The sequence below is a fragment of the Melitaea cinxia genome, chromosome 23, assembly GCF_905220565.1.
Source record: "Melitaea cinxia chromosome 23, ilMelCinx1.1, whole genome shotgun sequence".
Taxonomy (NCBI): Eukaryota; Metazoa; Arthropoda; class Insecta; order Lepidoptera; family Nymphalidae; genus Melitaea; species Melitaea cinxia.
In genome coordinates this window covers 6,782,096-6,798,959 of record NC_059416.1, presented here as the reverse complement: position 1 = coordinate 6,798,959, position 16,864 = coordinate 6,782,096, and the positions used below count along the sequence as shown (strand labels likewise).

Genomic DNA, 16,864 nt, shown 5'->3' with positions numbered 1-16,864 from the left:
ACTTTGTTTTATAATACACTAACTGTTGCCCGCGACTACGTCCGCGTGGTTATGAAGATATGCATTACTATTAAGAAGTTTTACGCAAATTATTTTTTATTTCAGTCACTTGAAATGCTTATCAAACTGAGTAACTTTTTAAAAGGCACAATATAGTATAATTTAATAGTTATTTTTATAAAACCTCTCTATACACCACATTTTTAGTTTTATTTTCAGGCTGTGTATGTTTCATACAAACTATCGACCCCAATTAAACCCCCTTAGCGGTGGAATATCGTAAAATCCGTTCTTAGCGGACGTCTGCTAACTATAATCTACCTCCCTGCCAAATTTTATCTTTGTCCAACCTGGATGAATTTTGAGTTCTCGTGATGACTGAGTTAGTGACCTTTCTCTTTTATATATATAGATTACGATGTATTATTTGGACACCTCCTCACCATCTATAGAGCATATATTTTAAATTTCAAGTTTCTTACTTCAAAAACATAAGACTTTCATACAAACTTCCGACCCCCGTTTTATCCCCTTAGGGGTCGATTTTCGTAAAATCAGTTTTTAGCGGATGTCTATGCCCTATAAAGAACCTACCTGCCAAATTTCAACTTTATAGCTGTTATAGTTTCGGAGGTTCCGTGATGAGTGAGTCGCCCTACCATCCCCCGTTTTAACTCCAAAAGAGAGTTGATTTCTAAAGATACATTATTTGGACACCTTCTCACCATCTATAGAGCATACATTTTAAATTTCAAGTCTCTTACTTAAAAATATAGGACTTTCATACAAACTTCCAAACCCCATTTTATCGCCTTAAGGGTCGAGTTTCGTAAAATTAACTCTTAGCGGATGTTTACGCCCTATAAGAAACCTACCTGCCAAATTTCAAGTTTGTAGCTGTTATAATTTTGGAGATTTCGTGATGAGGGAGTCAACCTACCATCCCCCGTTTTAACCCCACAAATTTCTAAAGATATATTATTTGAACACCTTCTCACCATCTAAAGAGCGTACAATTTAAATTTCAAGTCTCTTACTTCAAAAACATAGGACTTTCATACAAACTTCCAACCCCCGTTTTACCCCCTTAGGGGTCGAATTTCGTAAAATCAGTTCTTAGCGAATGTTTACGTCCTATAAGGGACCTACCTGCTAAATTTCAAATTTGTAGCTGTTATAGTTCCGGAGATTTCGTGGTGAGTGAGTAAACCTACCATCCCCCGTTTTAACCCCAAAAGGGAGTTGCTTTCTAAAGATACATTATTTGGACACCTTTTCATCATCTATAGAGCATACATTTTAAATTTCAAGTCTCTTCAAAAACACAGTACTTTCATACAAACTCCCAACCCCCGTTTCACCCCCTTAGGGGTCGAGTTTCGTAAAATCCGTTCTTAGCGGATGTCTACGTCCTATAAGGAGCCTCCCTGCCAAATTTCAAGTTTGTAGGTGTTATAGTTTCAGAGATTTCGTGATGAGTGAGTGACCTTTCGCTTTTATATATATTATAGATTATAGATAAGTGTGTTATAATTTGGTACACCTATCGCGAAACAAGACCTATCACTGCCACAAAATAACCTAACAGGAAACGACTTAATTCTTAGTTTAGTTCCTTTACGGAAAAACGTTTTATCACAACATAGTATAAAACAAGGTCACTTCTTACTGTCTGCATGCTTAGATCTTTAAAACTACGCGACGGATTTTGATGCGGTTTTGTTTAGTAAATAGAGTGATTCCATAGATATGTATAATACGTGCATAGTAGAGGAACACTGATGATTTTAGAGGTTTCTAATGTGATGTTGTAAATAAACACATTGTTTTGCACTTACATTGCAAATATGTATTTTATACAATCTATAATAATCTACATAAATAAATAAAATTGGAGTCTCTGTTTGTAATATTAAAATAACCGCTATTTACTAAATGCATGTTGATACACGGTACATATTTTACATTTTTTACATTTTTGTCTGTCTGTCTGTTTGTCTCTTTGTTATGGCTAATCTTTGAAACTGCTGTACGGATTTGAACGGGACTTCCACTGGCAGATAGCTGATGTAATAAGGAGTAACTTAGGCTACTTTTATTTCAGAAATTTCTTTATTTTATAGCTCTGTGAACTGAACAATAACTTTTTTTTTTAATTCCACGTGGATGAAGTCGCGGGCACAGTTTGTAGTAAAATAAATGTAACGTTTTCCGAGTTTAATTTTTAATATTTTTTTTTTTTTTTTTGATATAAAAACCTTTGGTGGACTTTAAGGAACATAAACAAAAATAGCCAAATTGGTCGAGCCATTCTCGAGTTATGCGCTTAGCAACATTCATTTTTATTTATATAGGTATAAGATATATTTTATATTTAGTATCAACATTGCACCCCTATGAAGCCGGGGCGGGTCGCTAGTTATGATATAGATATCATTATGATAATTATTACGAAGTAAAACAATCGAGAGGTCAAAATGTAAAAAAAAATAAAGTTAGCATTATTGTTAGGTAGTACAAGATAAAAAAAATATCCGGGTACGTAGTATGAGAATAAGCAAATCAGTAGCGGGGCTTAACAAAAAACTGATAGACGTGAAGTAAGACGTGAGAGATAGTAACTGATCTTAAAAATAATGTTGTAAAATAAAGTTGTGGATTCATGACTGCTATTTATGCGGTACTTAAGTCTAAATGTGGTAAATGTGTGCTGCAATGTGCGAGAAAGGGGTTAGTTATTAAGTTCTATACATATAGAAGTAAGGAAATATCGGTAACTTAAATTATTTTGTCGTAGCTTTCGGAAATGCCCTTTTTTAAATAAGTAGAATATATTGCCTGAGTCCACAATAATTCCCTTCTCATGCTACAAGTCCCCGAGCATAGCATATAGCCTAAATCGGTTTTGGCAGAGTTCCACATAACCAGGCTTGTCATATGCTAGTCGGATATAAAAAAAACTTTCCTGGCGCCCTATTTAATGATTTTAAGTTAGATATAATTAGATTCAAGGCATACAATACTATAAGTTGATATCTAGTAAAATAAGGAAGTCATTAAAGATAGTGTGAAACTAAAATAGTGTAAGTTGAAAATAAACCATAAAAAGGAAACAATAATATTTTTACTATTGTATAAGATAACCTGTAACATTATAAATAACTTATAGTAACTAATATTTTAACTGGAATAATTTTCATGTTACCTAAAAAATATATATATTCAAGTATATGGTGTATATTTTCCAGGTCCTAACGAGGAGAAGTATGACAAGAACATTACACAAATACGAACAGAAATTGCGACAAAAATACAGAACAATTTGATACAGAATCAAACTCTAATAAAGGTACTAAAATTTTTATGAACACTAACAAAATTATCCATACTTATATTATAAATCTGAAGAGTTTGTTTGTGTGTTTGTTTGTTTGAACGAGCTAATCTCAGGAACTTTTGGTCCAATTTGAAAAATTATTTCAGTGTTTGATAGCCCATTTGTCGAGGAAGGCTATAGGCTATTTTTCTTCAAATTAACGTGTATGAAACCGCGGGGCACAGCTAGTTTCTTATATAAACATCTCCTTAATTTACAAAACGATGTGATTTTTTTTTTATAAAACTAACAGTATCGTCTTTTCAATAACAGTAATGCTCGAACTAAGTGAAAATTGTGAGTGAGTAGAATAGTGTAAATAAAGTTGTATCTAATTAAAGATTACACAATGAACGCATTCTTATTCAATGGGAAGATTCGAGTAGAGAGTAAATCCTGTCTCTCTCTATAATATATCTTTTTGTTTAAAAAATATAAACACAGCACATTTACAAACATCCAGACGACCTAATTGATCAAATTTAAAAGTTCTTTCACTTGTAAAATTCTACGTTATCACTAAGTGATAGGTTAGGTTAGGTTAGATATAGGTTATATTGTAATGGGATAACGGAACAGTACAACGGAACAGTACAACGGAACAGTACAACGGAACAGTACAACGGAATGTTCATACAAAATATATTGTAATCTTAAGTAATTTTTATGTTTACAGAGCAGTCCACATTTTATCGCCTTTATTGAAGAGAGGCTTGTGGAGTACCAGGAGAGCTACAAGGAGTACGTAAAGCATGTCAACACCGATGACACTAAGAAGACCACTTGGACTTTTTGGAATTCTATGTTCTACGCTGGAACTATTTATACAACTATAGGTAATTATTTTATTATTTTACAAAACATTTTTGTATGTATATATTTAAAAAAAAATCTACTCAGTCAATTGACGAAAAAATTAACAATGAATTTTTTGCATTTTGCACGCAAAGAAAAGAAAGGTCAGCGCATATATAATAGTAAGCAAGCTAGTAAATAAAAATATTAGGGACACATTAAGACAAAATAAAAGAAAAAAATTATTAGGAATTCTTATTACACAGAAAATTTGTAAGTCACAATATCACTAGAAATCGGAAAAGTATTTATATTGTTTTCGCAGACATATATCAACACAGAATATTTGATTATAAACACTCTTCTGACTAAAGTAATAAAAACAATCAAAAGTCAATATCTTATTATAGATCGATCTATACAGGCTAAAAATTTATTTAGCGATGAACTGAAGAAAATTATAAAATATTTATTTAATGAATTCACCTATTTTAAAGTGACGCATTTACCGGTACTTTCGGCCAGGGTTGGGAGATTAAGTAAGTGTAATGTTTATTTGAGTGTGTACCTGTATATTTATTATTGATAAAAAAAACGAGTGTACTTTAGACCAGACGACTGAAGTAAAACTTCTGCACAATAGGCCTGCACTATGTCTTAGATATACGAAACGTAACTGGCTATGAGAAGAACAGAGAAAAAAATGTGTGCTTACACTCTCCTTGGTCCGTTCGCCTCGATCACACTTTTCGTTTCGCTCACGTCGTGCATTCACTAACTTACTCCCTAAGTCAAGTGTGCGTAAAGAAGTGTTATTTAAAAAATAAAAAAAAAACAATAGAAACAGGTTTGCGTTCTTTAGGAACAAGCAAATGTCCCGCTGTATCAATCACATTTATGTCAATTTATAATTTTAATTTACAGTAATTAAAATGTATAATTATGGATTTTTATCAATACAAAGTAAAAGCACAATATACTACTGATAATGTAATAACATGCTTCAAAAATATGAAATAGTGTAAGTCTATTAGTCTATTTTGTAAGTACATAGTCATTTTAAAATAGCAAAATTTTAAACATTTATTTGAGCGCCTGAAAAACTACATAGCAAAATCGTTGAATTAACTATTGCATTCATAATCATAACAGGCATTTGAAAATAATGAATTCAGTAGATAGTCTCGTAAATGTTCTGTCATTTTCTTCTTTGTTCTACGTGCACTCACAGAAAATGCTGTGGAAAATGAAGTAATTTTATTTCTTCTCGTTTTAAAAGTAAACACAGGCGACACAATCCTTTAATGTTCAGTGCAGGCTTTCAAAGCCTCAACCGTATTAGATGAAGTATTTATTTTTATAATTTCGTAGAACCTTATATAATTTGTTTTAGTTGTTTTTTTGAAGTTTTATAGGTGTTTTGCATTTATTAACACGTTCATCGCCCAGGGCCATTCGATTGTATTTTCCACGGGGCCCAAATCTAACTTTCGGCGCGCCGCCATAAATAGAAATATAAACAATGTAAAACACGAGTGTTATAATTTTATATACTCGAGTATATCGTAAACAATAAACAATAAAATTATTTTCTTTTATTCCGATGCAAAATCTCACTTTATCTTTGATACCTTGCATTTTTTATTGCTAGTAACCCTTATTAGCACCCATTTTCTCACAGCAGCGATATATCATCATATTAAAAATAAATTAAAGCCTTAATTTGATTTTAAAAAACATGAATATACATCATGAACGTAAAAATACAACAAATCATTACGTGTTTATACCTGTTGCTAAGTAATTGTGGCCGAGTAGGTTTCAGCAGCCATAGCTTCTCATATTTTCTATATGCGTTTTTCTTGATGTGAATTATATTTCATTTCAATCAATAATCCAGAAGTAAATGATTATTTTTGTTTGGAAAATTAATTAAAATAATTTTAAGTAAAAGTATTTGCGGTCACTTTTTGACTGGCACCATTATCAACGTATTTGCGCATTCACAAAGTTTTGTAGAAATTATAGTTTGATTATCTACATGATGAGCGTAATGGTTCTGCAGCGCGATATAAAGTGATTTATTCTCATAAAAATAAAGTACAGTACGTGATGTAAAATTAAATACAATTTTATATAATTTTTCAAAGTTTTTTGTTTTAAACATTTTTTAAAAACAATTACAGTCATGTTTACTTTTATTCGAGAGATCAACATTAACTGGACAGCGAATTTATATTTTTAACTCACACAAACATATCAAGCGTATTTGTAGTTGTTTTAATTTTGGAACATTGCCCGGCAAGCTTGGCACACTTGAGCTCAGTCTTCACGCCTTCCAAACGTTTATAAAGACAAAAAGTATTTAATTTTTGGTTATTGTGCTAACGTGTAGTTAAATCCTTGAAACGGTTTGTTGAGTGTTCCGTAAAATCGTTCTTCGAGACGAAAAAAAAAAATCGTCAATCTTATGTCAATGTTTGTTTTCATTGCTTGCGACGTGAGACCAAAAATAGAATGTCTTATTAAATCGCCGATGACCCCGATCTCTAAAAAGCTCTTCAAGATGGTAAGTCAAATTTTAGCTTTGATATTATAGATGTCAATTTCTGCTCTCAGCTTTATATATCATCATTGAATACATTGGCAGGAGATACTTAAAATATTGCCAAATTTAAATAACTATCATACATATCTATGTATGTTTTATTATTTAATTTAATTTATTGATTCTTTCGTTTGAAGACTTTACTCTTTTTTTAAGCAAAGTTCTTTTTGTTATTCCAGGGAAAGTTTACTTTTATTTTTGACTATGAGTGAAGATAAAAATGACACTGATATCACTATAACTTTAAAAATTCCTATAATAAAAGCAGATTCCGAAGCTCAAACAAGTGGTATAATAATTTCAAAATCAAGATCACCCGTTAGAATAAAAAAAGATACAATGGAAAACGATTTGCAGACACAGTCTATGTCTATAAGGAAAAGAAGAAATTTATCAAAGAATAGAGGACTTGCAACCAGACAAAGAGAAAAAACGCCGGAACCAGGTAGAGCATCAATCCCTCATGAAGATTCAACGTCTGAAGATGAAACGCCTCTCCAGCGAACTTCACGAGAAATCGAAGCTGACAACACTTACGAAGAAATGAAACGGTTAGTCCAAGAACAAGCAAATGCAAAGGATCCAGTATATGATCTAGATACTGATGAAATCCTTGAAGCCAGAGCCTTGGAGGCAAATGAAAGAAGAAGAAGAAGCATTTCTCCCTTTGCTTTACCAGAAAAAGAGGAATTGAGTAAATTACAACGTAAAGGTAGTTTTATCGATCCTGGAAATAAATTGTTAAGTACTAATTATAATTTGAGTCCTAAAGATGAAAATTCTAACCGTAGCGGATCATTACCTTCAGACACTCCAGAAAAAAAAGATAACATAAATTCTTTATCAACGCCTCCTATATCGCCAAAAGACAAAGAATTACCTCAATCTTTTCCTACGCCTCCAAAAAAATTGGAAGAAATTATTTATCCAGATGAAGTAAACAAAGAATCGTTAGGAAAAGTTAAACGAAATAAAAGTATTATCAAAAAAGACGAATTAGATTCTGAAGAAAAGGAAATAAAGATTAGTAATAAGTCTGCAACAGCTAAAGAGACGGAAACTTCAGCCCCTGGTCAGCTCGTTACTAAAGTTATACAAGTAGAAAGAACGCCAAGTAAAAAACTAACACATGAACAGAAGCCTGTTGTAGAAGTAAGAGAAAGAGTTGTAAGAACTCCAAGTAAAAAAACATCAGCTGAAGCGAAACCTGTTTTAGCTAAACAAATACCTGCGAAACAAATTACCGAACCGCAAAGTAAAGTGCCGCCTGTTAAACCAGCAAGAAGCAAGTCATCATTAAGATATGTGGTCAGTTCATATTTACATGTATTTATTATACTATTATGTATTGCTTGTTTAGTAGGATTATATTTTCTATTTATGTGATAAAGATATGCGACGAAACATTTAACGAAATTTTAATGTAGTACTAGAATGTGATGGAATACTAATACGTTATTCATAATAATATTTACAGAGTAAGACTAGTGAAAGTGAAATGAGCGAAGATCAAATAAACCAACAAAATGTTAAGGCTAATGGAACTAAACGAAAAGTAGTCCCAACTCCTCGACGGTTTTTAAGAAATAGGTCTCCTAGAACCAAACGCTCACAATCAGTTACTAGAGTTGAAGAAACAAAAAATATCAATATAACAGCAACGGGAATGAGTGAAACTAGTCGAGAAATACTTGAATTAATGCAAAAAGCCAGAGCTCGAAGTTTATCTATACCCAAAGACGATCCAAGACTTCTAACAGAGTACAAGCAATATAGTAGAGTATTACAAACTCCAAACAAAACGCCTGTTAATTTTAGGCAAACTAGAGGTATTTCATGTCCAAAAACAATTCAAATAATTAGTGATAGAGAAATTTTGTCAGGCTTATCATCAAAACAAACACCGAAAAAAGAAGTAGAAAAATACAATAAGCGAGCTTCAGGTTACGTTGAAGCAAGCCAATCAGAATACACATCTAGTTGCTATTCTAGTTCACCAAGTGAAAACGAATACGAGTTCGATTTATTAGAGCGATCAGCTGAACTCACCCGTAAACTTAAACTTTTAAGTCGCGAGGATGAGACACAAGAATTTCAACGCAGTATTTTGGGTCAAGAATTTGAAAAAAACCAAGAAGTAGTACCAAAATCTACTCTCAGAAAACGTTCAGTAACGGGTAAAAGTACAGTTAGGAATATCGAAAAAGTAGAAGAAGTTGATAAACAGACACCTTCAAAAGTTAAGAAAAATATTAAAAGTAAAACAACTACAGCATCACGTTGGAAATTTATTGCAAATTGGAGACAGTTTAAAAATGAATATAAAAATGATTATGACAAACTGAAAGGACTCTTAAATAGATGTATTTGCGATCTATTATTATTGATATTTATGTGCGGCTTAGGGGGAATGATGTTCAAAACATTAGAAGGATCGTTTGAAAACGCTTACAAATGTAGCACAAGAAGTGTTAAAAGAGATTTTATTGAAAGTCTTTGGCGTGAAAGTTACCGTCTTAGAGAAGAGGACTGGAAATCGTTGGCGAGGCGAAAACTTTACGAATTTGAAGATCAATTGCATACAGCTCATGAAGCTGGTGTAACATCATACAGCGGACAGAGATCTTGGAATTTTATGAACTCATTTGTCTATTGTTTGACATTAGTAACTACTATTGGTAAGACAATTTTTGTCATAAGTATTTGAAGTCATTGCAAATTAAAATAATTACCACGAGAATTCTTTTTCTTTCCACTCCATTGATTTCAAACACTTTACGAAAGTATTGATATTCATAGTCTCAAGAATAATATGTTAAATATTTTTATTATTATTTTTAGGTTACGGTCATATTGCTCCGAAAACAACCTACGGTCGAGTGGCTACAATTGTGTACGCTATTATTGGCATACCACTGTTCTTGATTGTTCTTGCTGACTTTGGAAAGCTGTTTACAAGAATTATTAAGTTCTTTTGGGCTTTCATACGAAGATTTTACTATACGAGAAGTTGCAAGAGAGTCAGAAGAACAGCACCTATGCAGGTAAGCTTCGTTTTTATATTTTTATTTGAATTTTTTTAAAATAGGTATACATTTTATAATATTATATGGTTATATTATACATTTTATTCTGTATCTTTACTTATTGTTATTAAAAATACTTTGCTAAGTAATTTTATCCATTTTAGTAAGATTAAAATTATTTTTTTGTGAAAACATACTAAGTACTTATTTCATTTTTCACTTCGAACTATGTTTTTTTTAATTCTTTTTACTGTACTTTGATTTGTATGAGGAGTAAAGACAGAAAAGGAACTATGACTAATATAAAACAATTTAAATTACAGGAAGTAATGAAAGGTCTGAATATAGTCTATGGCGTGGTGCGTCGACCTTCACAAATAATTTCTGAAGATAACATAGAAGGTGGGACTGCTGATGTTCCACCACCACCAGTGATAAGAAAACCAAGTGACGTCCCGCCCCCTTTGCCTCCGAAACCTGGTACCACTTTGAAAGAAATCGACATTGACACCGAACCAGATACGCCCGCACCTTCCGTTTTTGAAATAGATGATGAATTTAACCTACCCATATCCGTAGCCATATTTATTTTAGTTGTCTACATAATTATTGGTGCTGTTGGTTACAATTTTTGGGAAACCTGGAACTTCTTTGAATCCTTCTATTTTGTTTTTATATCCATGTCAACCATTGGTCTTGGAGACCTAGTTCCCGACCATCCCATGTTCATGATGGCTTCAATTTTGTACCTAGTATTTGGTCTGGCTCTTACATCTATGTGTATTAACGTAGTTCAAGTGAAATTATCAGATACGTTCAAACAAGCGAGTGCAAAACTTGGAGCAACTATTGGTCTCAAAGTGGCTGAAGAAGATGGTAGCTTAGTACCGATTACACCACCAGTTATCGAAATACCTGCTGTTCACAAATCAAGGACAGAAACAGAAGAGAGTAAAAGTAAAGAAGAAACAGATAATGCTAAAACTAGATGAATAGTTTTGAAATTGGTTGTTATATGAGTAGATAATTTTAGTATTGTAACATACGAATAAGTGATATTGTTAATAATGTAATATAATTATTATATGGATTTTATATATAATTTTTTACAAATCTTTATATTAATGTTTGTTACTGTGTGTGTGTAAGTAAAGGTTTTTACTGTTTAATATTTATTTTTCATGTACATCCTATCGTCCATAATTATTTACGCTTCAGCCTGTAATATCCCACTACTGGGCATAGGCCTGTTTCCCCATGTAGATCAGAGCTTAATCCACCACGCTACTCCAATGCGGGTTGGCGGGTATGTTCCCTACTATGAGTCACGATCGCTATCAGGTGTACATGATAACAACCGGGACCGACGGTTTAACGTGCTCTCCGAGGCACGGTGGGGAGACCCACAAGGACTGCACAAACACCCAAACCAAGGCAAACACCTGTATGGCCAATACAAATGTTTGTCATAATTATTTACAAACAATATTTGATGCCTATATTTTGAATAAAAAGAGAGTAAGAAGTATTATTCTAAAGTACTTTTGAGATTTTTTTGTTTAAAACAACTGTAATGTATACATTTTTATTTATACAACAACTAGTTCGGCAAACAAGCGAACATCTCATATGATGGTAAGCGATTACCGTAGCATATAAGCAAACACATAACGCAACACTAAAAGCATCGCAAGCGCATTGTCAACTCTACTCCCATCGCCCCTAGAAGGTCTGGTCACTTTACTCATCAAAGGAACCCTACATTACTTGAAAGCAGTATTATTTAGCTGTTATCTTCTGTACAATCGAGGTACTTCCCCAGTCAGGCTACTCTAGATTATGACCAGGATATTAGCCTGCGGTGCCCTACCTCAGTTAAAATTTTTCTTAGAAGAGACTTAGAGAACGTGAGATCTTAATTATTTTTATTAAGTCTTACTTTTAAGATTGTTAGATATGTTTTTTAATATCCTAATTAAATTTTATTAGTTTTGTAGAAAACATCTAATTTTGTAGAAAATGTAATAAAAAAAGCAAAAAATTAAAGATAAGACTCATTAAGTGGGAATAGATACCGCAAATTTGAGATATTTTTTTTACCACTATCCTTGTTCCTCAATCCCACTTTCTTCCCTAGTATAGTGTGTCTTCGTCTGTTTCATAATCAAAACTATTTTGAATGAGAAGCATGACAGTGTCTCAGGACCGTCGATCAAACTTTAAATCAAAATAACTTACTCAATATGCAGCTTGCGACGCATCTTCTGCATCAGTATTCCTCTCGTCAAGTAACTACTGATCATCTCAGAAGCCAGACTGTGCAGAGCATGAAAATCAAAATAACGGTAGACCTGGGATAATCATCCTAAGTTTACAGTGAAAAGTATATTTTTTGTAAAAATATATTTTAGTGTTGTATTTTTTTTTTTTTTTCTATAAATTTCTGCTACGAAGTCTAGAAAATATAATAAGTTATTATATTATATATTTACAAAAGAGTGTCCATAAATAAATTCGCCATTCGCAAATTAATTTAAATAACCTGCTTATACAATTATTTATATATACTACAGGTGTGGGTAGCACTGCATTCTATTTATATGTCCTTTTAATATATGTCCTAGAAAAACCCCAAGGTCCACAACCTTTGAGGGCTTAAAGTTTGTAGAGAACACAAAAAAAGCAAGCGTTCGTGTTTACCAATTTCATTACGGTATCTTACAAATAAAGTTTATTTTTCTTAATAAGAATTTTCAATTTCCACTGGTCGTACGAAATTCCGCGTATACAATTCATTGGAAGTTGCTTATTTTTCCAACATATTGTTGTAGGTAATGAAAGTGACGTAAAGCGCTACCTCGAAAGCTTTGTGAGAAATTTAATTATTCTTCCTGTAATCCACTCGGCGTTATACCGATATTAACTGTATTCGTTGTTGCTTTAAAGTTAGGTTATATACAAGTGAACGAGTAAAATGCAAGTTTTTAAAATTATAATGGAACTAGTTTATACACTTTCTAAAATATGTATATGTATATATGTACACAACATAATTGCGTTTTATGATAATTCTACTTAACATAAAAAAAATCTAATGATAGAATATTGTAATATTTGATTCTTATTTATTAGGTTGAATATATTGTTATTTCACACGAAATTGAAGTAATAACTTCAATAGTAAGTTTATTTGTTTAGTAAACGATAACATTTTAATAAACAAATAAAGAATATATTTAAAAATTAATATGAATAAAAATTAATACGAATTTAATAATGAAATTAACAGATACTTTTTTATCGTTTCAGCAAAAATTATAACTTTAAAATCAATCGTGTGTTCGCACCTTAGCATTTTTCCCCTTTACTTTATATTTCTTCTTTCTTTGTGATTGTAACTTTGTAGCCTCTACGAAATGTTATTTATTGATTAATTTGTTAGAAACTTCCTATAATTGTGTTCCTTTTCTTGTTTTTTAACATTTTGTGATATTCGATGTTCGAAGATTAACTATTAGAATAAAGGTGTACTTGAAGTATAATTAATTCTTTAATAGAATTAACATTAATTCTTACTAAACGAACGATTCGACCTGTAACATCCTACTGCTGGGCATAGACCTCTTTCTTCATGTAAGAGAAGGATTGGAGCTTATTCCTCCACGCTGCTCCACTGTGGGTTGGCGGATATATTTCCTAGTATGAGTAATGATCGCTATCAGGTATTTATCGTGACAACCGGGATCGTTTATCGGTTTAACGTGCTTTCCGAGGCACAGTGATTCTTAGTATAATTATGATTCAAACTTAATTTTTCTTAAAAAGAGTGTAAATGAGATGAAAGGTATTTACCAACAAAATCGTTTTATTTTTATTTTATATAAAATAATATCATATAATAATTTGAATAGTAAAAAATGGTGTGAGACTGCGTTTAGCAACTAAGGTGTTTGAATAGAATTGTTATATTAGGAAGAAACTATTGGAACAAGAGTCAGAAGGCGAATGAAGGAGAATTTAACAACGCTTCCACGGCGTACGTAGCCATTCTAGCTGTACTTCATATTCTTATTTGTGAGAATGTAACTAAAACTAGTTAGTCACACAGTTAGTTTAAAAGGCCTAATTTTGTCGATAAAACTTATCTAAGGTTTTTAAAAAAAAAACATCCTTAGGCATCGAAGGTATGTCCTTTTTTATTCGTATCATTACAAAAATGTTTAAACGGTTTTTGTTGTACATAATTAAATAAGGTATGTTAATAAGATGAAATTATGTCGTCCTATGATAAAAAAAAATCAAGGTTTACTTGGAAAAAAATGTACCAACAATTTTAAACTTCATTTATAATCCCACCACGTTTGTTTTGGACCTAAGAATGTCAATCAGTAATATGCAATAGAGAACAATAATGGATAAAGCTGCAGACATTTTCTTTTTGTGGGAAAAGATTCCGTTGTCTAGTAATGGAATACAAAGAGGCATTTAATTTTTTGGGTTCCGCGTGTATAAATGAAAAACTGACTTCGTTTATAATCATTTTTATTTTTTTATTTTTGTTACAAAGTTCATTGACGACTGTTAAATGTTTAATAAAGAAATATTTTTATATAAAACTCAATAGACGTAGGTACATTGATAGAGTTAGGGCACAGCAGAAAATATTCTACTAAAAATCGGAAACTGCCCGACTGAGGAAGTATCAAGTCCCTCAACCTTAAAGAAGATCACAGCCAAATAACACCGGTCTCAAGAAATATTGTGTTCCTGTGGTGAGTAATAAGGTTCTTACTGTACGGAACCCAAAAATTAAAACCATTATTATGTTCCGCTACGGGAGAACGGTCTTTTTTATACAAAAGAATATACGTTAAGTAGATAACAACGAGGCACCGCCTTCCTTTTCATTACATATTTTCCTCAATCTAAAGGTTGTCTCGAATAGTAGTTAACGATAAAACCTTTTTAAATTTTTATTTGATACACTTAAGTATAATTATAGTAAAATAAAAAAATGTTTTGAATTTATTATATTCAACATTTTATCTTTCTGATAAAACGTAACCAAATTAAAATTATGTGTTTGTTATGTCCTCGTCATTATACCTCATTATTAAATTATTACCTTGGCATGTCATGTGTTGAGAAGGACAGCGACAATGGTGTCCTTCTCAACATTCTTGTGTTAATCTGTTTTTATTATATTACTAGCTCACTCGGCGAAGTTCGTAGTGCCATGTTTTTTTTTTCGTTATTATATAATTTCATTTTTAAATTATCTTCATACAAACCTTGACTTGACGAGCGCAAAAAATTTCTTATTTGACGCGGTCTTTCGGAAGGTAAGCATGTGTATATTTCGATGATTCATTATTTGTTTATTATACCTATACATATTACGATTCAGCTTGTAACGTCCCGCTGCTGGGCATAGGCCTCCTTCTCCATAAAGGAGAAGGATGAGATTTATATACATATTATATACTTAAAATAGCACTAGAATTTTGTAGCGCTTTAAATGTAATGTACGATAGAACTACTTAAAGATATTTACTATTAATTATTTGTTACATAGACACTAATTGAAAAGTAAATATAGTAAAGTAAAAATATATTAGTTTTTATTGAATTAATTATTTAATACGACGCATTTAATTTCGCCATCAATTACCTAGTTTTTTAATAAATAACGTGCAGTGGTCACACCTTGCACATACTCGTAATAATGTGCTTGACATAATTTACGTATAAGTAGTTGTAATGTTAGTAATGGTCACAGCAACTGACTGAACCCTGACACGGAATTTTAATTCTATTAAGCACTATTAAAATTGAATTATTATACTATACTATTAAGACTATTTGAATATTATTGATAGGATATCAGATACATCAATTGTTTCTATAATAAATTATAAATACTAGTAACTTAGCAGTAACAAAGCAAAACGAACTGTATAGATAGAAATGTTGTCAAAAACCTTCCTCACTTATGTATTTCTTCAAAATAATACACATCATATTAACTTTACGCTCTGAGCAATAAAACGTTACCCCGCTAATATGATAAGAGCTTTCTGTAATCACAAAAGGAAGGTCTATTTGTGTATTCCATTATTATTGCGAATACGAGCTTGTGCGTTCCTGGCATGAGATCTCTTTTGACTCGTAACTCGTAATAACGATTACTAGATTAACTTAGTAGAGAATATAAGGGATATGATCATGTGATTATGTAAGGAATTATTTATTTTTAAAACAAATTGAGTTCTAATGTTGACATAGATGATGGTCACAGTACTGGTTTGTGGTTGTTATGCTAGCGATTGCGGGTTCGAGCCCCGCTTATGAAAAACATTTGTATTGACCATACAGATATTTAGATGATAGACCGGTGGTCTGGGTGTTTGTGCAGCCCTAGTGGGTCTCCCAACCGTGCCTCGGAGAGCACGTCAAGCCATCCGTCGCGGTTGTTATCATGTACACCTGATAGCGATGGTTACTCATAGTAGGGAATATATTCGCCAACCCGAATTCGAGCAGCGTGGTGGATTAAGCTTTGATTCTTATCCTATATGGGGAAAGAGGCCTATGCCCAGAAATAGGATATTATAGGCTGTAGCGAGCGTTGACATATTCGTAGTATGTTTTATTCGTCAAGCATTCTAGCTTTAAAAACTTACGTTTATGATCCCAACCTGTCATAACTCTTAGTGTATTTAATGTGCATATTTAGTTTGATAAATATACATGTAAATAGTATTTTCACAAAATTACATTTAACCAATTAAGTTAAGGAAATAAATTCGTTTTTTTATATCCCATTAATTTATACTAAAAACCATTTACTTAACAGTTTTTAAAACTTTAAACTTATGCATATAAGAATATGTATATAAAAATATAACAAAACACATAAAGTTGTTTAATTAAATGTAACACTGGAGAAACAATGTGAGGATATCTGAGAGGTCTCAGACAGTAATAGTTAATATCGCAGAATATAATAACAGTAAGTCGAACTAGCATATCTAACTAAATAGCTTTGTCTGTTGCTAA

General features: G+C 31.9%; 2 protein-coding genes and 1 long non-coding RNA gene across 3 annotated transcripts in view; 2 read left to right on the top strand and 1 right to left on the bottom strand.

Moving 5' to 3' along the window:
• Nucleotides 1–4,543, top strand: part of LOC123664984 — a 67,471-nt gene extending 62,928 nt beyond the window's left edge. The window contains exons 2-4 of the mRNA XM_045599349.1: nt 3,249–3,349; nt 4,053–4,212; nt 4,497–4,543. Coding sequence (XP_045455305.1) covers nt 3,249–3,349; nt 4,053–4,212; nt 4,497–4,543 — 308 coding nt within the window. The remainder of the gene's footprint in view (nt 1–3,248; nt 3,350–4,052; nt 4,213–4,496) is intronic.
• A 476-nt stretch (nt 4,544–5,019) lies between these two features.
• On the bottom strand, nt 5,020–6,823 carry LOC123665166. Its single transcript, XR_006744996.1, has 2 exons — nt 5,962–6,823; nt 5,020–5,408 (listed from the first exon to the last, which is right to left on the bottom strand). It is a non-coding gene; the product is annotated as an uncharacterized LOC123665166 (long non-coding RNA).
• LOC123665164 lies at nt 6,767–10,974 on the top strand. The gene is made up of 5 exons (XM_045599508.1): nt 6,767–6,870; nt 6,959–8,087; nt 8,257–9,457; nt 9,621–9,823; nt 10,129–10,974. Coding segments are annotated over exons 1-5 (3,204 nt in total). The 5' UTR covers nt 6,767–6,868; the 3' UTR covers nt 10,798–10,974.
• Nucleotides 10,975–16,864: the final 5,890 nt, after the last annotated feature.

What these genes read in the sequence shown, in the direction of transcription:
- LOC123665164 (XM_045599508.1), top strand. An exon ending in AGTCATCATTAAGATATGTG is followed by an intron (nt 8,088 to 8,256) that starts GTCAGTTCATAT and finishes TAATATTTACAG; the next exon opens with AGTAAGACTAGTGAAAGTGA. An exon ending in GAAGAACAGCACCTATGCAG is followed by an intron (nt 9,824 to 10,128) that starts GTAAGCTTCGTT and finishes TTTAAATTACAG; the next exon opens with GAAGTAATGAAAGGTCTGAA.